The sequence below is a fragment of the Epinephelus fuscoguttatus genome, linkage group LG24 (assembly GCF_011397635.1).
Source record: "Epinephelus fuscoguttatus linkage group LG24, E.fuscoguttatus.final_Chr_v1".
Classification (NCBI taxonomy): domain Eukaryota; kingdom Metazoa; phylum Chordata; class Actinopteri; order Perciformes; family Serranidae; genus Epinephelus; species Epinephelus fuscoguttatus.
Genome location: NC_064775.1, coordinates 15,771,942 through 15,791,939, shown reverse-complemented (window position 1 = coordinate 15,791,939; position 19,998 = coordinate 15,771,942). Strand labels below are relative to the sequence as shown.

Sequence of the window (19,998 nt, the reverse complement as noted above, 5' to 3'; positions counted from 1 at the left end):
GTTAAATAAATTAAACAGAATCCTCAGTAACATTAAACGAACACCTTATAAGCTACTGCAGGGTTAGCAAATTAGCTTGCAATGCTAGTATCCTTACTCTTTGTTAGTGAACAATATTCTAGCCTGTTATCAGCAAGTTAACTCATTAGCATAGCCAGTTGAGTTAACAAGCTAATTCGCTAACCCTTTAGTGACTTAAAAGGTCTAAACATCATGATCGATAGCGTCAGACTACAGTTCCAGCCCTTCCCCACATATGTGGGTGTGAAGCTTGACAGAACACTATCATTCAAACAACACCTGGTCAGTGTCAAGGCAAAGACAACCGCCCATGTCGCCCCTTTGCCACACATGCCCAAGAACTGCTCTGTACAACACCATGTGATACCTCCAAGGCTGCCTGGGTCATGGCAAGATGGAGGGACCAACTGCCCTAAACACCGACCACCAAATGGTGATCATGGTCTAATTGACCTGGACGATGAAAGGATACAGGCCAGACGAAGAATCTTATAAGGTTTTTGTTTAATGTTACTGAGGATTTTGTTTAATTAACTTCAATTTGTTAAACTAGCTTAGCTCTGAAGCAGCACAAAGAAACTTGGAAAGAAGCCCGAGAGCAGCACAGTGATGATGTCAGAGGGCTGTGATTGGTTGATTGCAATGTTGGTCCAGGAATGTGATATGGGATGTTGATCCAGGAGCATGTCCTACTTGGTAAAATCACATTGTGCGTTATTAAACAGAAAGAAAAATGAAAGTGCAGGTAACTTAGTTTTTTTTAACTTGAAAGGCATTTATTGACATTTAATCCTTATAATCATCTTTATATACAGATATTTGACTTTACTGTAAAATAACCTATAAGTGGTGTTTAATTGTTAATAGTATACATTTTTCCTGATAGAGATGTTCTACAAAATTAACTGTACACAGCCCATGTAAGCCTATATTAATATTTATTCACATAAGTTAAATTTTAACACTGGTGCTCCTGATAGTTCGGCTCCGTAAGTCATGAAATACTGTACAACAATGCAACACACACACACACACACACACACACACACACACACACACAGATACACTCCAAATTTCTTTCGCTTCCAAAACAAACACACACTTTCTCACACATGCAGTGATTTACAGCTGCAGGGTTTATCTGCACAGGAATCGTTTGGGCGGTGTTAACCACCGAGAGCATGAACGTTACAGATCGACCACCCTTCTCTGCCCCCACAACACAGCAGCTATAAATAACAAACCTTTCATTATTTCCCACTCACAGCCATCCCTTCAGTCTGAGTCACACTATGGCTGGTTCACTAGAAGTCACATGTTAGCCTCAGTCCCCCGTTTCTTTTTGATTTCCTGTAACTTGTAAGCTTAGCTCAGAATTGCCATCCTTTAATCATCCCTCTTTTCTAGTTTACCAAGCGTTGTCTCATTGAAAACCACAAACAGAGGGTTTTTAGGTGACGTAGCACCCTGTGGTGGCCATTTAGGTGGTCAACTGTAATCAGGCAGCAGCTGAAGTTTCAGCCACCTTAAAGGCCCTGAAAATCTATTTTCTCAATCAGCTGTGAGTGATGGCATCCTACATGAGCCAAGTTCCAAACCTAAGAGAGTTTCTATGTTGCTACATGCATCTGTGCACTAACCAGGATAGAGTTTAATGACATACAGAAAGAAAGAAAGAAGAGTTGAAGCCATGATTTAAAGGGTATTTTTCAGCCTGGACCCTATTTTCCCATATATTTGTGTCTAAGTGACTGATGGAGACAACATTTTCTTGAAATTGGTTGCGATGTAATTCTTGCAGGCATCTGTGCGCCATCAATGTGCATCAACCAAAAGTGCTTTTCTTGCCACTGACAGGCTCAGATTGTTAAAATAAGTGTCTGACAACATTTTTAAAAGGATCCCTACAGAGACAGACCTTTTTTATTACAAAGCAAACCAACACACAACGTAATTTTGTCATTGCAAAACAAACTTCATTTAGAGTCAACAAACAAAATAAAACATACAAAAGCCATCTTGGTTCATATTTCCACTGTTCCACCATTCGCCAACTGTGGTTTGGTTCGAATAAACCCTTAATTCGGCCAGTTAGATGCAAAAATATGCTGGCTCTATGTACTCTAAAACTGCTGTTTAAATGGGGTCTGGTGAGTTTGGCGATAGCAATTTTGGGGCTATTTCTAGTTAAACAAAATAGATCTTACTCTGGAGCAAAAAAGTCTATCTCAGTAGGGATCCTTTCCATAATGTTGTCAGACACCTAGAATAACAATGTGAGCCTGTCAGTGGCAAAAACAAGCACTTTTAATGGACTTAAATTGATGGTGTTCAATTGCCCTTAGAGATTACAATGCAGTCTGTTTTCCAGCAGCAGTATCTCAGCCAATAGGGACTTGGCTTGGGAATCTCAGGGTTGCTAGTTCAAGTCCCCAGTGTGTGGAGTGCAGACGGGTAGCTGGAGAGGTGCCAGTTGACTTCTTGAGCACTGTCGAAATGCCCTTCAGCAAGGCACTGAACCCCCAGCAGCTTGGGGGCCTATCCAAGGAACCTCGCTTGACATCTCTCCATTTAGTGCATGTATAGGTCCTGTCTGTGCATGTGTGTGTATTTCGGGCATGTGTGTATATATCAGTCAATAAAGTATGTCTTCTTCTTTAATTTCAAAACTTGTTCTCATTAGTCACTTAAACACAAAAACATGGGAAAATAGGGGCCAGGTTGAAAAATACCAAAGTTACCTTTTAAGGAGCTCACTGAGCAATATGGAAAAGTAGTTTTTAAGGCCATGTTTGTGTCAGTTTAAATGGGAACTAATAAATCCCGCACTGATAAATTATTTATTGATTTATTTCAACATTACAATAATTATTTTTTGTTAAAATTTTTATAATGAGCTAACCAACAAAGTCAAAAACACTTCAACTGAGCAAACTGTACTCAAGCTAGACATAACCAAAACTTTAAAAAATATATAACTTATTACTCTGTTCAACATCTAAGATCTGACCTTACACACACACACACACACACACACACACACACACACACACAGCAACACAACTGGACCTCCATGATTCCATTAAACATACTGATGCAAATCCTACAACCTCTGCTCATATCAAAAGGATTTCATCAATCATCGAAGCAACGTTTCTACTGTTAAGTGTGAAATCTAGCATTAAATAATGTAGTTTTAGTTCTGTTTACTTTGTATTAAATGACAAGAGGAATGTGTGATCTTCCCAGCTCATGGGAGCAGAACCAGCCATGTTGGCTCCGTTCTGTGACAGCTCTGTTCCCTTCCTCTGCACGCTGAGCTGGAGGGCACGGTGATGAGCAGTTAGGTCAGCCTCAGAGCTCCGCTGGACCTTCATCAAAGCAGCAGTGACGTCGGCCTCCAAATCAGTCTGGACAGAACGAGAGAAGAGACACACAGTTAGCTGTACGGCTTTGTCCCAAAAAACTTTCCACCATTTCCCATTTTGTATTAATCAACACAGATCCTTCCCTTAATAGTCTGCATGTCCTGCCGGGCTGTGACAGCCTTTTCCTGACTGAACACCCATGAGATTTTATTGGTGAAAGGTTAGACATCAGGTTTATAGGAAACTGGCCCATTTATCCTTATAACAGTAAACCCAGGTCAAAGATATATGATGCCACTGTTCATACAATTGATGTGCTAAACATAAATCTAGACAAGACTAATAGTCTAGAGTCATGCCAGCAGCCCTGTTACAGGCTGCCTTACAGACAGCCTGTCACTCAAAGCTTCCCTGACCTTAATTATGTGTACGTAATTTAAGCCTTAAAAAACATAAACTGGTGAGTTATATAAAAATTCACCCCCCTACAGTTGTCATTAAGGAGTATCATCTCTAGAGACCAAAAAACATATTTTGTACCGGGCTGTTTATTTCTGCTGTAAAGTTGGGCAATTTAACATGGGGGTCTATGGTGATTGACTTGCTCTTGGAGCCAGCCTCAAGTGGCCATTACAGGAACTGCGATGTTTTGCACTTAAGCCACCATGAAGATTACAGCTCCAACAAGTTGCTGCAGAGTGCCTGTTTACACCTGGTATTAACCCGCATCCCCAGAGTACACCTGGAGCCCTGCACCTGCCTGCCGCCCGGCACACAACGCACCCAATCCCATTTCCTGTCCCTGCGGGTGGTGGGCCCATAGGGTGGCCACTCCATGTTATTTGTTTGGGCTGAGCCTGACCATGTCCCACAGCCCAAGGCCCGGCCACCAGATACTCGCTAGCAGTCCAAATTTGCAGAGTCATCAAGGTCATTAGAGGTGTTCTGGACACATCTCACTGGTAGAAGGCTTCAGTGTAGCCCCTTAACACACTGGAGTGATGACATTGCTTGTCTGGCCTGGGAACGCCTTAAGATCCCGCAGGAGGAGCTGGAAAGTGTTGCTGGGGTGAGGGACGTCTGGGGTGCTTTGCTTGGCCTGCTGCCCCTGCGACCTGGCCCCGGATAAGCGTTTTGGTAATCCAAACACAAGTGGACAGCTTAGACGCACTGCCACTCACACTTGTGTGAGCTGATCAGTTGTGTTAAGATTTTGTTACTGCCTACGTCACTTATGCCAGAAGGTCAGAGGGACCTCGCTAGCTGCTCGCTTGTTTGTCGTATTAGCAGTTGTTTTAGTACAGCTAGAGATATCACTGTCAGCAGAATTCAACATGTCGATAGCACAACATTTCATCCAACTCGTAAAATGGGCAACTTACAGAGCGTTAGCGCACTGTCTCCAAAATAACCACCACATCCTGCATTGATGACATAGTCCTTGTCAGGAATGAATCAGGACGTATTAGGGTAAAACATATGACCAGCTACGCAAGTTGTTTGAGTGGTTGACTGAAATGCGGTCCTTTACATTTGTATTTAGTGGTGTCCATTTGTGTACATGTTCATACCAGGTGTGAACAGGCTCAAAGTGTTAAGGCTGGCAGTTCAAATTAATCAAAGTAATTGGTGTTTCTAAACTCTTTAAGCTGTGTATTGGCAAGAATCTGGTGGTTTCATACGGATCACAGTACTGGGGTTATGATTCCAGTGTACTGTGATGCTGTATGCAATGTTTTTTAAAATCTTATTTTAGGAAAACTGTCAGTACACCACCACATGCAGAAAACAAGTTTGTTTGCAATCAGAGCAGTGGGATTTGCATTTATATTTAAAACAGTACTTGAAAGACACTCGCTTATGTGTTGTTACTTTGGAGTGAAGAGTCAAATGCCTGAAGATAGACGTCAACACTGCTATCCACACAACACAAAATGACCCACTGCCACGGATCTTAACATGTAAGCTATTAATTCAAAATTGACAGTTTTTATCAGAATCAATATCACAAATGTTATGTTGATACTCAAGTGTATCAGTATTTTCTTACATCCCTATTGTTTCTACAGTTGCACCCAGTGAAGACAGAGAGTTTCTTCATCATAGACAGAGGTTGCATTTTCTTGATTTAAATCCCACACAAGAATGTAAAAATAAACACAGCAAGCACATACACGCCTGTATCCCTAAAACTCCCACTCGCATCCAAAAGACCACACGCACAAAATAATGAAACATTGCAGGAATTCCTCAGCCATGATTAATGCCTGCCACGCCTCAATGTACATGTGGCAGCAATGTGAGTTATGTAGCGGTGGCTGACTTGAGCCTATAGCGCCGAAGCTGAGGTGGCACATGTGGCCTAGAAACCAATTAGAGCCAGAGTGACAAGTTAAGTGTGTGACGGAGAACCTGGTAAATCAATCACTAGAAAATATTTGGGAAAAAGGAAACTGCAGTACGAGCAGCAGGTGTCACTTTCATCATGTTGGTCACTTGGTGTGCGGCTCAGTTTTCATTCTGGATATCATGTTTTCCGACCTCTAATCTCTGAGGAGCAATCAGTGCTCCCCTCCGCTCTGCCCTCACAACCGGATGTGGTCACTCCCCCCGTACTTCCTGCGGTGCTACAGATTGAAAGGTGCCACTGAAAACATGAATAAATGCCTCTTATCTGAGGTTAACTTCCTGTCCTTGTTGCTGCGCCACCACCGCACCTTATAGTCTGTACATCTCCGCCCGGCCACACCAAAGAAAACATGGAAACGTAGACACAAATAGATCAGCAGCATTTTACTGGAAGAACCTCAGGCCTCGGCCTTACTTCCCAGCTGTGATTGAAGCAGGCAGAGACTGAATTATGCCCACTGAATCAGAAGGAACCACAAAAGCCTATTTGTGGCCGGCTCGTGGTTCAGCTTCAGCCGCAGACATCACAACTTCTCGGGCTGTCCACAGTGGGTTTCTCTGCAGCTGAACATCTCAGACTCACTTTAAATATTTGTCAACATAGAGTTTTAGTTTCAGGCAGCTGCTAGACACTCAAGGGTTTTCACATTTCTGCCCCCCCAAAAAAGGGGGAATAAATACTGAGATAAATTCCGCTGAAAGCAGACTGCTCTGAGCTGCAGGTGTGTTCTGGTCTATAACAAGTATACTCCAGCAGTGGCTTAAATGATCAGTTCACCCAAATTACTTAAAAGCATATATTCCCCATTCTAGTTTGAAACTCCTGTTTACACTCGCACATGCATGCCCAGTGTACGCCAGCAGTCACATGGTATGCACACCAATGTTAATTTTGACAGTGATTTTAGATTTAGTCTTAAGAAGAAAATGCTTATTAGTTTTAGTCACATTTTAGTCACTTTTATCCTTCATAGTATGAGTCAACGAAAAATCAAAATGTTCAGTCAACGAAAATTAATGACATTTTAGTCAATACTTTTAGTCAGTATATATATTTTTTTATTCTTCAAACTAACCCAGTCAGGCTAATTAATATATCAGAAATTAGAATCAAGGTGACCAGTTGTATAAACATTTCATGCAGACACATTTTTCTACATATACAAATAATTTCTGAACACTTACAAACTGTTAAAAAGCAGAAAAATAACTTAATTAAAGCTCGAATTCTTAATCTGCAACATGACAGTCTGGAGGTTTAAACTCATGTCTGACAGAGTTGGTGATTAAAACTAAACTTTTATCCCTGTCAGACATAAGAGTTCAGACTGTTAACTTCGAGCAAAGCTACACTCACAGATAACTGAGCCTCCTACCTAACCCATAAACCTTCCTGAGACAGCCCGGAATGAGTGGAGTCCCACGGGGATCAGCTGTGAAGTCCAGTGGCCAGTGGCTGCTTGCTCCGCTGCCATTCAGCAGCTAACAAGCGGAGCTAACTGCTAACAGCCACCACTCCAACTGACAAACTACACAAATCCATTCGGTCTTTCAATGTTCAATAGTCCACCACAAACATTTTCGTCACATCTCGTCAACAAAAATAAAGCATGGATTTTGTCTTAGGCTTATTTATCAGGATCTATTTTTAGCTCGTCATCATCACCTTTTCGGTATGGAAAAAAGGTAGATGATGAAAAATTTTCATTTTAGTTTTCGACATTAACACAGACGGCACCAAATACAGCATGTGGTTACACCGCAGCCTGTTTCATGGCTGCCAGCTGCAGCGCTATTAATCACTTAAGACACAAAAATATGGAAAAACAGGGTCCTGGGTTGAAAAATACCAAAGTTTCCCTTCAGTTAGCTGCTTCCTCTGAGCAATGTGTCCTACAAGAAAGCAAAAAAATCTGCCAAATTCCAAAGCTAGTTTTGGTTATTTCATATGGGAAGTTTTCATATTTATGTTTTTTCCTCTGCTCCTCTTACAGGTTTGAAGCTGGAAGAAAAACGGGTGATGTTGGGTTTGAGTTTTTGAATGAAGAACACTTTTTGGGTCTAAAATTTGAACTTGCTGATTTCATTACGAATATTTAACATTCTAGAAAAATATTTTTTTGGAAGTATTGGAGAGCAAGTTTTCAGGGCTTTAAGACGTTTCCATCAGGACTATTCTTTGGTAAAAAGCACTTCAACAGGATTATCCACACAAACCAGGACTGTTTCTGGAACATTCTGAATGTAATTCTTCAATGAAAGACCAAAACTATCTGCAAGACTAAAAACCCCATGGGTTAAGTGGGTGTTTTTGTACCTTTAGTGAACCAATGCTTTAACTGGAGCTACCATATTTCATTGTGTATCACCTGCCACTGCATTAATGTTAAATTTGATGCAAATGTTCAAGTTAACACACTGGATCACTCATACCCAGTGAGACCAGAGATGTGAATGCCTGTCGTTGTCCAGTGTGTGAGTAATATTCACAGAATAGTCTCTGGAAGCAGTCGTTGTGTGTGATGTAATAAAAAGCATTAAAAATATGTCAAGATCAATGAGGTCAGGTCTAAAAATGGACACAGCTCTCGTCCCTTAAACTGCAGTCTGAATCACATCACAGTAAAAGCCTGTATTCCTGGCACATCTCAGCCGAGCCAAGACTGGGAAATACAGTACGTACACGTCTGTACAGTCGAGTGTTGTTATCAGCTGGGCAGCTTCTCAACTTTGGGCACTGTTCCTCCTTGTCACTGCTCCCTCCTCCAGGCTCATAATGTCTCCCCCCACCACAGTCAAAGGGATTAGACAGAGAATGAGGGTCTTTTCTTCTGGCTGCTAACTCGCAACAATCAGCACAACCACTTGTTATTCTGCTCAGGATCCAGGGAGTTGGAAATAAGGGAATACTTTCAAGTAATGTGGAACGTCGCAAGCAAACTGGAGCTTTTTCTTCCCTGAGAAAAATCTATTTTTGCACCGACCCAGCTGCAATCTATCTAAAATATTCCACAGATGCTTCTGGTGCAACACAACACCATCAATCACATGCGAGTACAGTGTTTAGGAGACTGTCCCTGAATGTCTCATGAGCTAAAGATGTGAGAAAGATAAACAGTCTTAAATCAACTGCATGATTGAGGTCTTTGTTGTGTGCGACCCATGTGGGCGAATGTTGGTTTTGGAACTCGACAAAATGAGGTGACGAAGAAAGCGGGAATTAAAGCGATGTGTCAGTTGGTTTCCATCTTTCAGACAGGATGAAAATGGGCGTACATGCCCTCTGCTTTCTTATCGCGCAAGAAAACAAAGACGAGGAGGAGCTGAAGGAAAAGGAAACTTATTAATCTTTGTTATTTAGGAAATGCATTGCTCTGGAAGAATCTGTGACTTTTTATGTCAATAATATCAACTATAATCATTGGATGACTCTGGTTGCCTCATGTGACACAAAAACCTAACAACATTAGACCCAAATCGAGAGTTGCTGTGGGATCGTCCTGACCTTGACTCATCAGCTCCCACTTTTGTTTTTCTTCCTTTACGACTTTAGTTTGGCCGACACAAGCGCCAACGTCAGCCAAAGCTTCAGTCACTGCTGCGATAATTTTGGTTTTCCCTGTCTCTCCTCGGTGGGCAGAAAATTTATGATAAGGGGGAAATGGGCAGAGGTCCACACGCCACATTACGCTGGCACCGCACTGTGTCCGTGACACCGAGAGAGGATTGTGGGAAAGGTGTTATCAGGAGTCAAGGGAGTGTTGATCACACATGACCAAGCACGACACCTCTGTGTGGAAAGTCACGCTGAGCCCTGTTAGTTGACCTTGTGAGTGTTTTTCTGAGAAATGTTCCACCCTGTACCATCATCATCACCATATTCACTTCCTCCAATGTTGCAATGCATTTTAATTTCTCCTAGCTATTTGGGATCAATAGGACCTGATAAGTTTAAAAAACGAAACACTGTCAATGATTAATACATCCCAATGTCCTTCAACGAGTTCATCCATAACATTTGATCATTCACTTTTCATAGTAATACCTTCTTATCCTCTTATGTGTGTTTATCCTATATATTTTTATCATATGATCTTTGCCTGTTTTTACTTTTCGCTTTTTTTCTAATGTATACTTGTATGTAATATGCTATATAAATTAACTTGACTTGCCATATTGCCAATGAGAACATATCAGCTGCTTATTCACACATCCAGCAGATATGGAGCAACATTAGCATTCATCCACCCAACGAACACAAGTCCAATATTTACCCTATTTTAGCTCTGTTTTGGTCTCCACCAACTCCTGAGAGCAATATCTGGCTCTAAATGCACCATTGTGTTTACCAGATAGTTGTTACATTTGTCTTGTTTGGTAGGATAGGATTTTTCACTGGTGCACCTGGCAATGATGCTGATGAGAGCAGTGAGAATGAACCAACACAGCCCGGAAAATTGAAGCAATGAGCTAAACTGAACTGCAGAGGAACTGCAGAGCTGGGTGATAATTCTCGGTGGGGTCACTGTGAGCAACCCTTTTCATGTTCCCCCAGTCATGTGATCGATTGTTAATATAAAAACACAGCCTACAGCAGCTTTAAGTACAACTTTTAAGTGTTTAATCAGTCAGTCTTTGCTCAAGTTCTCTGGGGTTGTTTTGGTGTGTCAGGATGTTTATGTAACCAGAAAAAATGTGACTACTTCACCATAATCACTACAATGACAAGAGCTCTCAAAACTTTGCCAGTACAGCAGGCCACAGGACAAACAATGTGCTGCATATCGGCTTAGGGCTTTCCTCCATGACAGGGATCCTGCACTAAAGAAAAGCCCGTAGAAAAGACCTATTATCTCAAAATTCTCAGCCTGTTTTTATAGTTACACCTCAGTCTGCTGCTGAACTGCGCAAAGTGCTTGTCATTCACTTTCCTCACCCACGTTTTCCTGAACTCCTACCAGCCTTAAAAGTAAACATCCACCTTCACATACTCTTATAACAGCAGTTGCATTATTTTTGATGACATGCTGTAATTTAGTCTTTTGCAACCAGCCTGTGCACTTCTGAAAATGCCTTTGGGAAACCACGCATGACCTTGGTGCATAAAGCTGCTGCAGACTGTTGCTTCACCAGCACTGTTTTCTGTTTTAGATTGATTCAATCAAATTGTGTTTCAACAAATGTTAACAGAAATACATTTTGTTAAGTCATTTAGGATGAGTGAACGTGGCTTAAAGGAGTAAACTGCTGTGGGAAGTGAAGCTGGGACTCACCGTCAGTGCAGATGAAGCACTTGCAGAGACAAACACAGAGACACAGGAGGAGGACCGCTGCCACACCGCACACTGAAAGGAGGATGACCATGGCCGGACCCACTGTAACACATACTTACATTTAAACACTGTTTATGTTTTATGACATCTGGACTAAATATGTTAGGTGACGTGGTCGGAGCATAAAGACTTTATGAGCAAAATAATCCCTCTCATACGCCGCAACATTACAGGATTCAGGACCCCATCAAAGCAGCCACAGTTACCCGTGACTAAAATAGCTGAGAATACACACATGTGGAAAACAAAAGGCTTCTTTCTGCTGCACCTCAGCACCCAAAAGTTGGCAAATATAACTGGTTTCTACACAGTTTGGAAATGTTTCGAGACAGCATTGGTAGGTACTTTTACTTCTGGCCTTTTGCTCGTGCTGCTGCAACACATAATCTGAGCTCAGATATCATGAACAAAACACTATGAGTCCACTATAAGTCCACCTGGTTAATTGCAGGGGTTTTTTTGTGGTTAAACTTAATTTCGCTTGCTTTGTCAAGTTTTTATGTCTAAATTTCATCCATTAACAATTTTAAGTTGTTGTACTACAAAGAGCACCATTGCACCTATGCTGAGTGACATTTCCCTTACAGTCTGTCTAAAAAATATTGCCTCATGGTTATTTGCCACCACCAACTAGTGAAGTTGCAGTTTACATCCATGTCTGTCCAGAATCAGAATCATATATAACCATGACAATCACCAATGTGTTGGACACCAAAGACTGGTGTCACCAATTTAGTGTTTAGTAGCTATGGCATGGAACACCGGCCAAGAAAGTGTTTTCGCAATACATTATGATGTCACCGTGAAGTTGACCTTTGACTTTTTGAATATAAAGTGTCATCACTTCATCCTAGCAGACATTTATGTGAAATTTTGTCATAATTAGTGTACGAATTATTGAGTTATGGTCAAAAACATGTTTTGTGAAGTCACAGGGACCTTTGACCAATAACACCTAATCAAGTCATTGTTGAGTCCAAGGAGACATTTGTGCCAAATTTGAGGACACTCCCTCAAGGCTTTCTGGAGAAATTTCTTTCATGAAAATGAGACGTATGAAGATGCAAGGTCACAGTGACCTTGAACTTTGAACACCAAAATCCAATCACTTAATCATAGAGTCCAAGTGGAGGTTTGTGCCAAATTCGAAGAAAATCCATCAAGGTGTTCTTGGGTTATTGTGTTCACGAGAATGAGTGACCTTTGACCACCAAAATCTAATCAGTATGTTGTTGAGTCCAAGTGGATGTTTGCGCCAAATTTAAGTAAATTCCCTCAAGGCGATCTTGGGATATTGTTTACACGAGAATGAGACTGACCAGGTCACAGTGACCTTTGACCACCAAAGTCTAATCAGTTCATTGTTAAGTCAAAGTGGACGTTCATGCCAAATTTGAGGAAACTTCCTCAGGGCCTTTTGGAGAAATTGTTTTCATGAGAATGAGATGGATGCAAGGTCACAGTGACCGTGACCTTTGTCTACCAAATTCCAATCAGTTCATTGTTGAGTCCAAGTGGACATTCATGCCAAATTTGAGGAAATTCCCTCAAGGCGTTCCTGGGATATCGTGTTCACAAGACTGACCAGGTCACAGTGACCTTTGACCACCGAAATGTAATCAGTTCATGGTTGAGTCCAAGTTGACATTCGTGCCAAATTTAAGGGAATTCCCTCAAGGCCTTCTGGAGATATCACTTTCATGAGAATGAGACGGATGCAAAGGTCACAAGGACGTTGGCTTTTCACCACCAAATTTGAATCAGTTTATCACTGAGTTCAAGTGGAGGTTTGTGCCAAATTTGAAAAAATTCCCTGAAGGCATTCTTGAGATATCGTGTTCATGAGAATGGGACGGACAGATGGACGGACTGATGGACAACCTCACTGGTGCAGGGGTGTAAAAACTGTTCTTATTTCTCACATTCATTTCCAGCACACCTCCATTTAAACTTCAAGGTCAAGGTTCAACTACCGGGAAAATGTGAAAACACTTGTGTGCAGGGCCTTTAAGATAAGGTTGTTGATCAGTGAGGTGGATTAGATTTCTAACTGCAGTACTATAATAAGACGTGAGATGTACCAGTGTAGGTTAATTGGTCAATCACGAAAACCTGACAACATTTAATCCAATAAAAAAAACACCCCACTGAAACAGGATCAAGGACTAATCTCCTCACCGTTTTTGTTGAGGGACAGTGTCAGAGGTTTCTCCAGACCCGGGTGGTGCACAATGCACTTGACAGACAGGTCACTGAGCAGCCCCGATTGGAATACCAGCGTACTTGTCACTACGGTTGTGCCATCACCCTGCTCGTAAGAGGTTGAAATGGGCGGTCCGAGTGTTCGGTTCTCCCCGCCAATGTTCCACATGATCTCTGCTGCAGGTCGGGACTGGGCGGTGCAGTTTGCCTCAGTGACTCCTGAGGACGAGGTCACATGGCTCACCTCTGGTTTGGGTAAAACTGGGGAGAGAAAGATTGTGTTTAGTGGCTGCTTGTAAATATGATTTACTTTTTTCTTCAGTAAATTGAGCAAACATTGTTTTTCTTTGTGACACTGTGGCAGCCGTTCTGTATTCTGTCTGAAGCTGCCAATCACAGACGACAGAAAGCAGAGTTCTGTTCCTCTGCCTTTATAATGGAGATGGAGAGACAGAGCACATCGCCTGTCAATCTCTTTCCCCCGCGGACACAATGACACAAGTTGTCCTCCGATGGGCCGCCAGGGAACAGAGGCAGAGCAGCTTTTACTAACTCTGTGTGGTTGTGTCTGGATCTCCTGTCAGTTGAGACAAAGCTTGTTTAGCAGAGCAGGGAGAAGGACACACACTGAGGCCTTGTGTCTGGGGAAACAGTGAGCCACTCATCCCCCTGGGCTTTCTCCCAAATTAATCACCCCTCTCCCCTCAGTGACACCCCTCCCTCTGCAAACACTATCACTCCAAAAACACACACACATGGAGGAGGATCAGCAGCCACTCACAGTCCTGGAACATTTGCTTACGACTTCTAAAAGTCGAAGAAAGGTTACGCTCTTTGTGGTTTACACCTCTCTGGCACAGTAGCCGCCTTGAGAGGGGAAAGGGAGTGTTGGCGAGGGACACGTATTTTAATGACCCACTAGAAACTCTCACCTCAGGGTCTGTTTATACACGGCGCTTCCCTTTCCTGAGCTATGTCTGACACACACAGACACACACACAGTAGCACTCACTTCCTCTCAGCCTACAGTATATCTCCAAGTCAAGATCACTTGAAAAATAATCCCAATGCTGTCCAGTTTATTCAGCCTGAACTCTACTGCTTTGATGCTCCCTAAAAATAAAAATACAAATGTATTAGTCTAACACAATTTAATATTGCTTTTTGGTGCATTTTCTTACTGACTTTTGTGTATCTGTATAAAGGCCAATAGAGGACAGCCATTGGAAACTAGCTTTGGCTATAAATGCTGTGGTGCAGTACTGTACGTAACACTTGGGATCCCTCCTCAGTTGCTCTTCCTGAGGATTCTTCCATTTTTCCCTGTTAAAGGACTTTATTTGGGGTTATTTGAGTTTCTCCTGTCCTGGGATAGAAGGCAGATTATTCTGTTTCTGGACTGAATAGTTAAACTTTTGATTGTTACTGCTATGTCATTGTAATGGTGTCTTGTAAACCCATGAGGGTGGGGCACATGTAAGTGTGCATGACACAAATAAAAATCGACCAAACAATTAATAATCCAAGTCTCATTTATCCAGTTGTATGCTCAGTACTTCCCAAACAGACACCCATTTCCGACGGAGAACTACACTGACTGTGAAACTTATCCATGCTCTCTTCAAAGCCAGACTCCTTTGAAAAAACAACTAATTTTACCTCACTGAACACAGGAGCTTCTGATCTGCTTCTGCCTCAACCAGTTAGTTTTTTGTCTTATTTTACTTGGGTGTTTCAAAAGGGTTAGTTCTAATTCAGTAAAGTCCCACAGTAACAAACTAACTGATCGAGGCGGTGGTAGACCAGCAGCTCCCATCTTCAGCGAGGTAAAATTACTGTTCTTGTCAATGGAGTCTGGCTTTGAAGAGAGCATGGATACATTTCATTTTCAGTTTGGTTTTAAAGAGTAACGTTTTAGCCAAAATGCATTTGTTTTGAATGACTTGACAAATGAGACTCGGATTATACTGCACGAGTTGTGTGAGAGTACGTAAACGGATGTTTGATGTAGTTTTGCAGCTGTTATGCGTGGACCCCTACGACTTTAATTCATCAAGATTTTTTCTGGTTTTGGATTCTTCTTTTACCAGAGGCATGCAAGAAAAACAAAGTGTTCTTCACAAATTCAGCCTAACATGGGGTGAGTAATTGATATACAAAACATCATTGGGGGGGGTGAAGTATTCCTTTAAATCATAAACCTGTATATCTTTGGCAATATGTCACGTTTTTAGATGCTGGATCATGCACCATTAACCCTGGATAGTACCATCAGTTTGATGAACACATCTGGGAAGCTCAAAGCTTGGAGTTCGTCTGATATTAACACCCTAGTCACACCATTTTTTTCAGTAAATGACAGTAAGGAGGAGTGGAATGAACGGAAACGTCTCAACATTGGTCTATCTTCATAAGACTGGTTTAGAACAATGCCTGGAAATACCTAACATCAGTCATAGGTTCCAAAACAGCTTCATCAAACATGACCATTCGTTTGTGATTGCATCACCTGGCAAGGCGAAAGGGGCACTTCATCACTTAAACATGTCAAAGACTAATTAAAGGATCTAAATAAAGCATCCTAATCTACAAACATTCACACTTGAAATTCTGGCTCATATGCGGTGTGATTAACAATGAGGAAAGAGTACACAGTCACTCACCATAAACAGAGAGGCAGGCGATGTCACTTCTGGTGCCATCTGGGTACGTGTGAAACTCGCAGGTGTAGCAGGCCTCGTCCTCCGTCCTGACCGCCTGAATGGTCAGCTGAGTGTCGCCCAGCGTTTGGCTCAAGGTCACCCGACCTTTGTACTGCTCCTCTATGGACTGGTGGCCGCCCTTGGCGAAGGCGGCCACCTTGGTGGTGTCACCCTGCTCAGCCGTCTTCCTCCACAGCACCTGTTTGACCTTCTCGGGGAGGCTGTACCAGCAGGACAGGGTGGCCGGCTTCCCGCTCACGGCTGTCTTGTTGCCCTCCAGGCGCACTTTACCTGTAACGAAAGAGATGCTCATGATATTAATACCAAGTCAACAGAGGTGATTGTGTGTTGGCTGTGTGTGGATTTATTTCTGCTGGCGTCAAAATGAGGAATGCTGTAGTGTGCAGGAGCTGGGATAAAAAGAGGATGTGTGTATGCACATTTAATAGAAACAACAGGAAGGCTGGCTGGGTGGTCTGCAGGTTCAGACTGTAGCCTACTACTTCCTGTCTCATCAGGGGTCTAGCAAGTAAAACAAACACCCTCTGTGACCCTAAATTGTCTCTGCGGCAAATAAGAACAAAGATTCAAATGTGAGCTGCAGCACTGAAAACTGCTTATCCAAAATTCCAGACTGACCAGTGACGCTGATGCACGTCCTGCCTTCCAGCGAGCCTGTGGGGTAAACATCAAAGATGCAAAGGTAGCAGCCCTCGTCATCAGGCTGCACCCTCTTGATGGTGATGTAGCTGGCATCGTTGTTGGAGGCGGTGAGCTCCACGTTGGGTCCTTGATGGCTGATGCGGATTGGCTGGCTTTGCTTGTACGCCAGGACAACCTTCTTGTGCCTGTTGAGCCAGCGCACTTGCCGGACTGTGTTGCCTGCTTCCATGGTGATGTTGCAGCCGAGCAGCAGGGAACGACCCACCTCTGCATTGAGACTGGCCGGAGCTATGACCTGACCTGAGTTCAGAGACCAGATTTCAGACCAGAAATAAGTAAAAGTGCCACATTCAACAACATAAGAAACTCCATTACAAGGAGCCCCAACTAGACGCTGCTTTTTTGTAAGAACTCACAAGCCAGAAATAGCTGGAAACCACTGGCTCTATCTGTAACAATACACTGATATGTCTTTTGAAGTAAATCTTTCAGGTCCCTGCCTGATAAACACAGTGGGTAAAAAATACAATATTTCTTTCGAAAAGGTAATGTAGTTGAAATTTTAAGTAGCGGAAAGTATTATTAAGATCCATTCTTAAAGGAACAGCGTGTGAGATTTAGGGAGATTTAGTGGCATCTAGTGGTAAGAAATACGGATTGCAACCAGCTGAAACTTCTTCCGGTTAGAATTCCTTCAGTGTTCATTGTTCAGGAGGTTTTTTGCAAGAGCCGAATCATCCGCAGAGGTCTCTTCCTCTCCAAAACAAACACACCAGGTGATTTAAACCCGTAAAAACACTGAGCAAAGCAGTTTCATGTTAAAAAAAAAATCTGTTTTTTTTTTTATGCTGCTAGTTGCGGAGGGGCTGCTAATGTTGGTGGCTGACACGATTCTTATTTTCAGGTGATCATACATTAAAGAAAACCTATATTATATTCTATTTCAGCCAATATCTGCCTCTAAATCCTACACAGTGGACCTTTAAGTAAATGTACTTACTTCCCACCGCTGCCAAAATAATTATTAACAGCAGAGAAACTGAACCCACTAAAGTCAGATTATTCGCTAATCTAATCCAGATCATACCTTGCGTCCTGGAAACATCCGCTCCTACTATCCAGAGCAGCAGACACAGGGGCAGGGCAGGTCCACCCATGGCACACTGAGACTGAGTTACCAACTCACACGCTGCAGCTGCAAACACAAACACTGTCAGAGCGCTCAAACAGCCTCAACCACAACCTGACCCCACAACTAGCTTGTGGTTACATAAAAATAAAGCTATCAGAGATGAAACAAGTGTGAGTGGAGAAACTGCGATGCAGATGTACCTCGTCAGCTGTCCAGTGTTGTGACTTGTTGAGCTGCTGTCGGTCAGCACAGTCGTAGCTGCATCTTACTGACACACTGTGTGCTGTAATGGGAAACATGAAGCCAGAGGATGACATGAGCAATGACAGCATCGTCTCAGCATCAGAAGAGATTACTCTTTGCTTACAAGGGAAGGAAATACACACTTTTTGCAGCAGCTTTGGGACATGAGTTGTCATGGTAATACAACGTGTAAGCATCAACAACAGCAGCTGCTGCTTCATGAAACATCACCTGGGGTCTACTGGAGGTTTTACATGTTAATGGGAAGCATGCACACCCTGTGCAGTAAACCCACAATCATCCAGCAGCAAAACAAGCTGCCACACTTTGATGTCTAGACCGTGTCAACCTCGAGATTTCAAAATCTATACCTGAGAGCCAACCGCAAAGAAATTACAGTGGTCGGATGATGATGCAGGAAGTGATAAAGAGGGATTAGGTGATCACAACATGAGTAAGTTTGTGTGTAAGGGTGTGTGCAGACACCAGCCGAGCCCAGCAGTAGGTATGTTTTGGAAAGGTGCTGCTGTAAATATCCTCTCAAGTCACTTCTCTATATCCTAGACAAAAAGGTGCAAACAGCAGGGATCAGACACAAATCCACCTTTGATCAGACTCAGCCCAACCACCTAAAAAACCACAGGACAGAGCAGGTCCAGACCTCAGAGCTTTATGGGCATTCTGAGCTCATTGACAGTGCCAACCATCTGGCTTCAAACATGCAGCCTGCTCCTGTTGGGCAACAGTTAAACCACTTTTCCACTACAAAACCTCAGGCTTTTAATGTGAAACACCAGCAGATGGAACCTCAGGAAGGTATACGGGTCACAGTCAGGACAGCTGAGTACTTCATGTTCGCCAAAAGGCGGACTGAAACCAGGCTGCCAACCTGGATCCTAAAAACTGGCCCTAAATCCACATGTGCACTGGACATTTTCCCCACAGCTGGTTCAGTCTCAAGTAACAGACAGATGTTATATGAGATTTCTTAAACAGATTGCCGAGGAAAGAAAGCATAAAACTGAACACCTTTCCCACATTTACGGTTTCCCCCCCACACACAATTAAGCCATTTTTTGTGGAGGTAAATCTTTCTTTGGGCAGGTTTCCTACATGGAAATAAAAATAAATTCATTAAAAAGGTACACACTGAAGAACATGACAATTTTACCCAAAAATAGTAGAAAAGTGTTTTCTACAGACAAAATACCAACTATGCTTCAGAAATGTTTATAAAAAAAAAAGGTGCAACAAGTAAAAATTAAGTTGCATGTTCATCAATTTAAACTTATTTTCTAGTGTAGCTCAATGATACAGGTATTTGAGTTTATTATAAGAGAGCAAAACTTCTCTCAAAGAAGTTACAAGTTTTAAAATATTCATATCTTTATAGGCAGGTCCTGAAGAGTTTTAACATTTAAAGTCAGACTAATTTAGGTGTGTTGACATTCCTAGTTTGAGTAAGAGAGACTACAGTTACTAAAACTTGATGTTATTCAGGCTATAACTAGAGCTTTTCACAATAAAAGACATCAAACTCACCCACTGACAAATCAAAGTCCGTTGTCTTCTGTGTTACAGGTAAAGTGAGACTGCAGCGGAGGGATCCATGCTTCCCACATTTAACCACGACTGAACTGAGCTGAATTTCCTGCTGCTGCAAACACCCTCAACTCTTCTTCGGGAAAATTAAAGGAAAGCAGGACCTCTGGTGGCCATTTTGTGCACGTGCTGCTGAAAATCACACATGATTTGCTAGTTAGAGTATTGCTTCTCATAAGTCACCACAGTTTCTTTTAACAGCTCATTGGTTTCTAAACCAGGGGTGTCAAACATGTGGCCCACGGGCCAGAACCGGCCGCCATAGGGTCCAATCAGGCCCACTTGAGGATGTTTTCACATGTAGTCCTTTTTAAATGAACCAA

The 19,998-nt window shown here is 42.4% G+C and overlaps 1 protein-coding gene across 1 annotated transcript; it reads right to left on the bottom strand.

Annotated features, from left to right (window-relative positions):
• Nucleotides 1–2,853: 2,853 nt before the first annotated feature.
• On the bottom strand, nt 2,854–19,716 carry LOC125885221 (OX-2 membrane glycoprotein-like). Its single transcript, XM_049570771.1, has 8 exons — nt 19,616–19,716; nt 18,031–18,113; nt 17,786–17,893; nt 16,675–16,998; nt 15,997–16,326; nt 13,310–13,594; nt 11,072–11,173; nt 2,854–3,431 (listed from the first exon to the last, which is right to left on the bottom strand). The coding sequence occupies exons 3-8, from the start codon at nt 17,853–17,855 to the stop codon at nt 3,427–3,429; spliced, it is 1,116 nt and encodes a 371-aa protein (XP_049426728.1). The 5' UTR covers nt 17,856–17,893; nt 18,031–18,113; nt 19,616–19,716; the 3' UTR covers nt 2,854–3,426.
• Between the last annotated feature and the right edge of the window lie 282 nt (nt 19,717–19,998).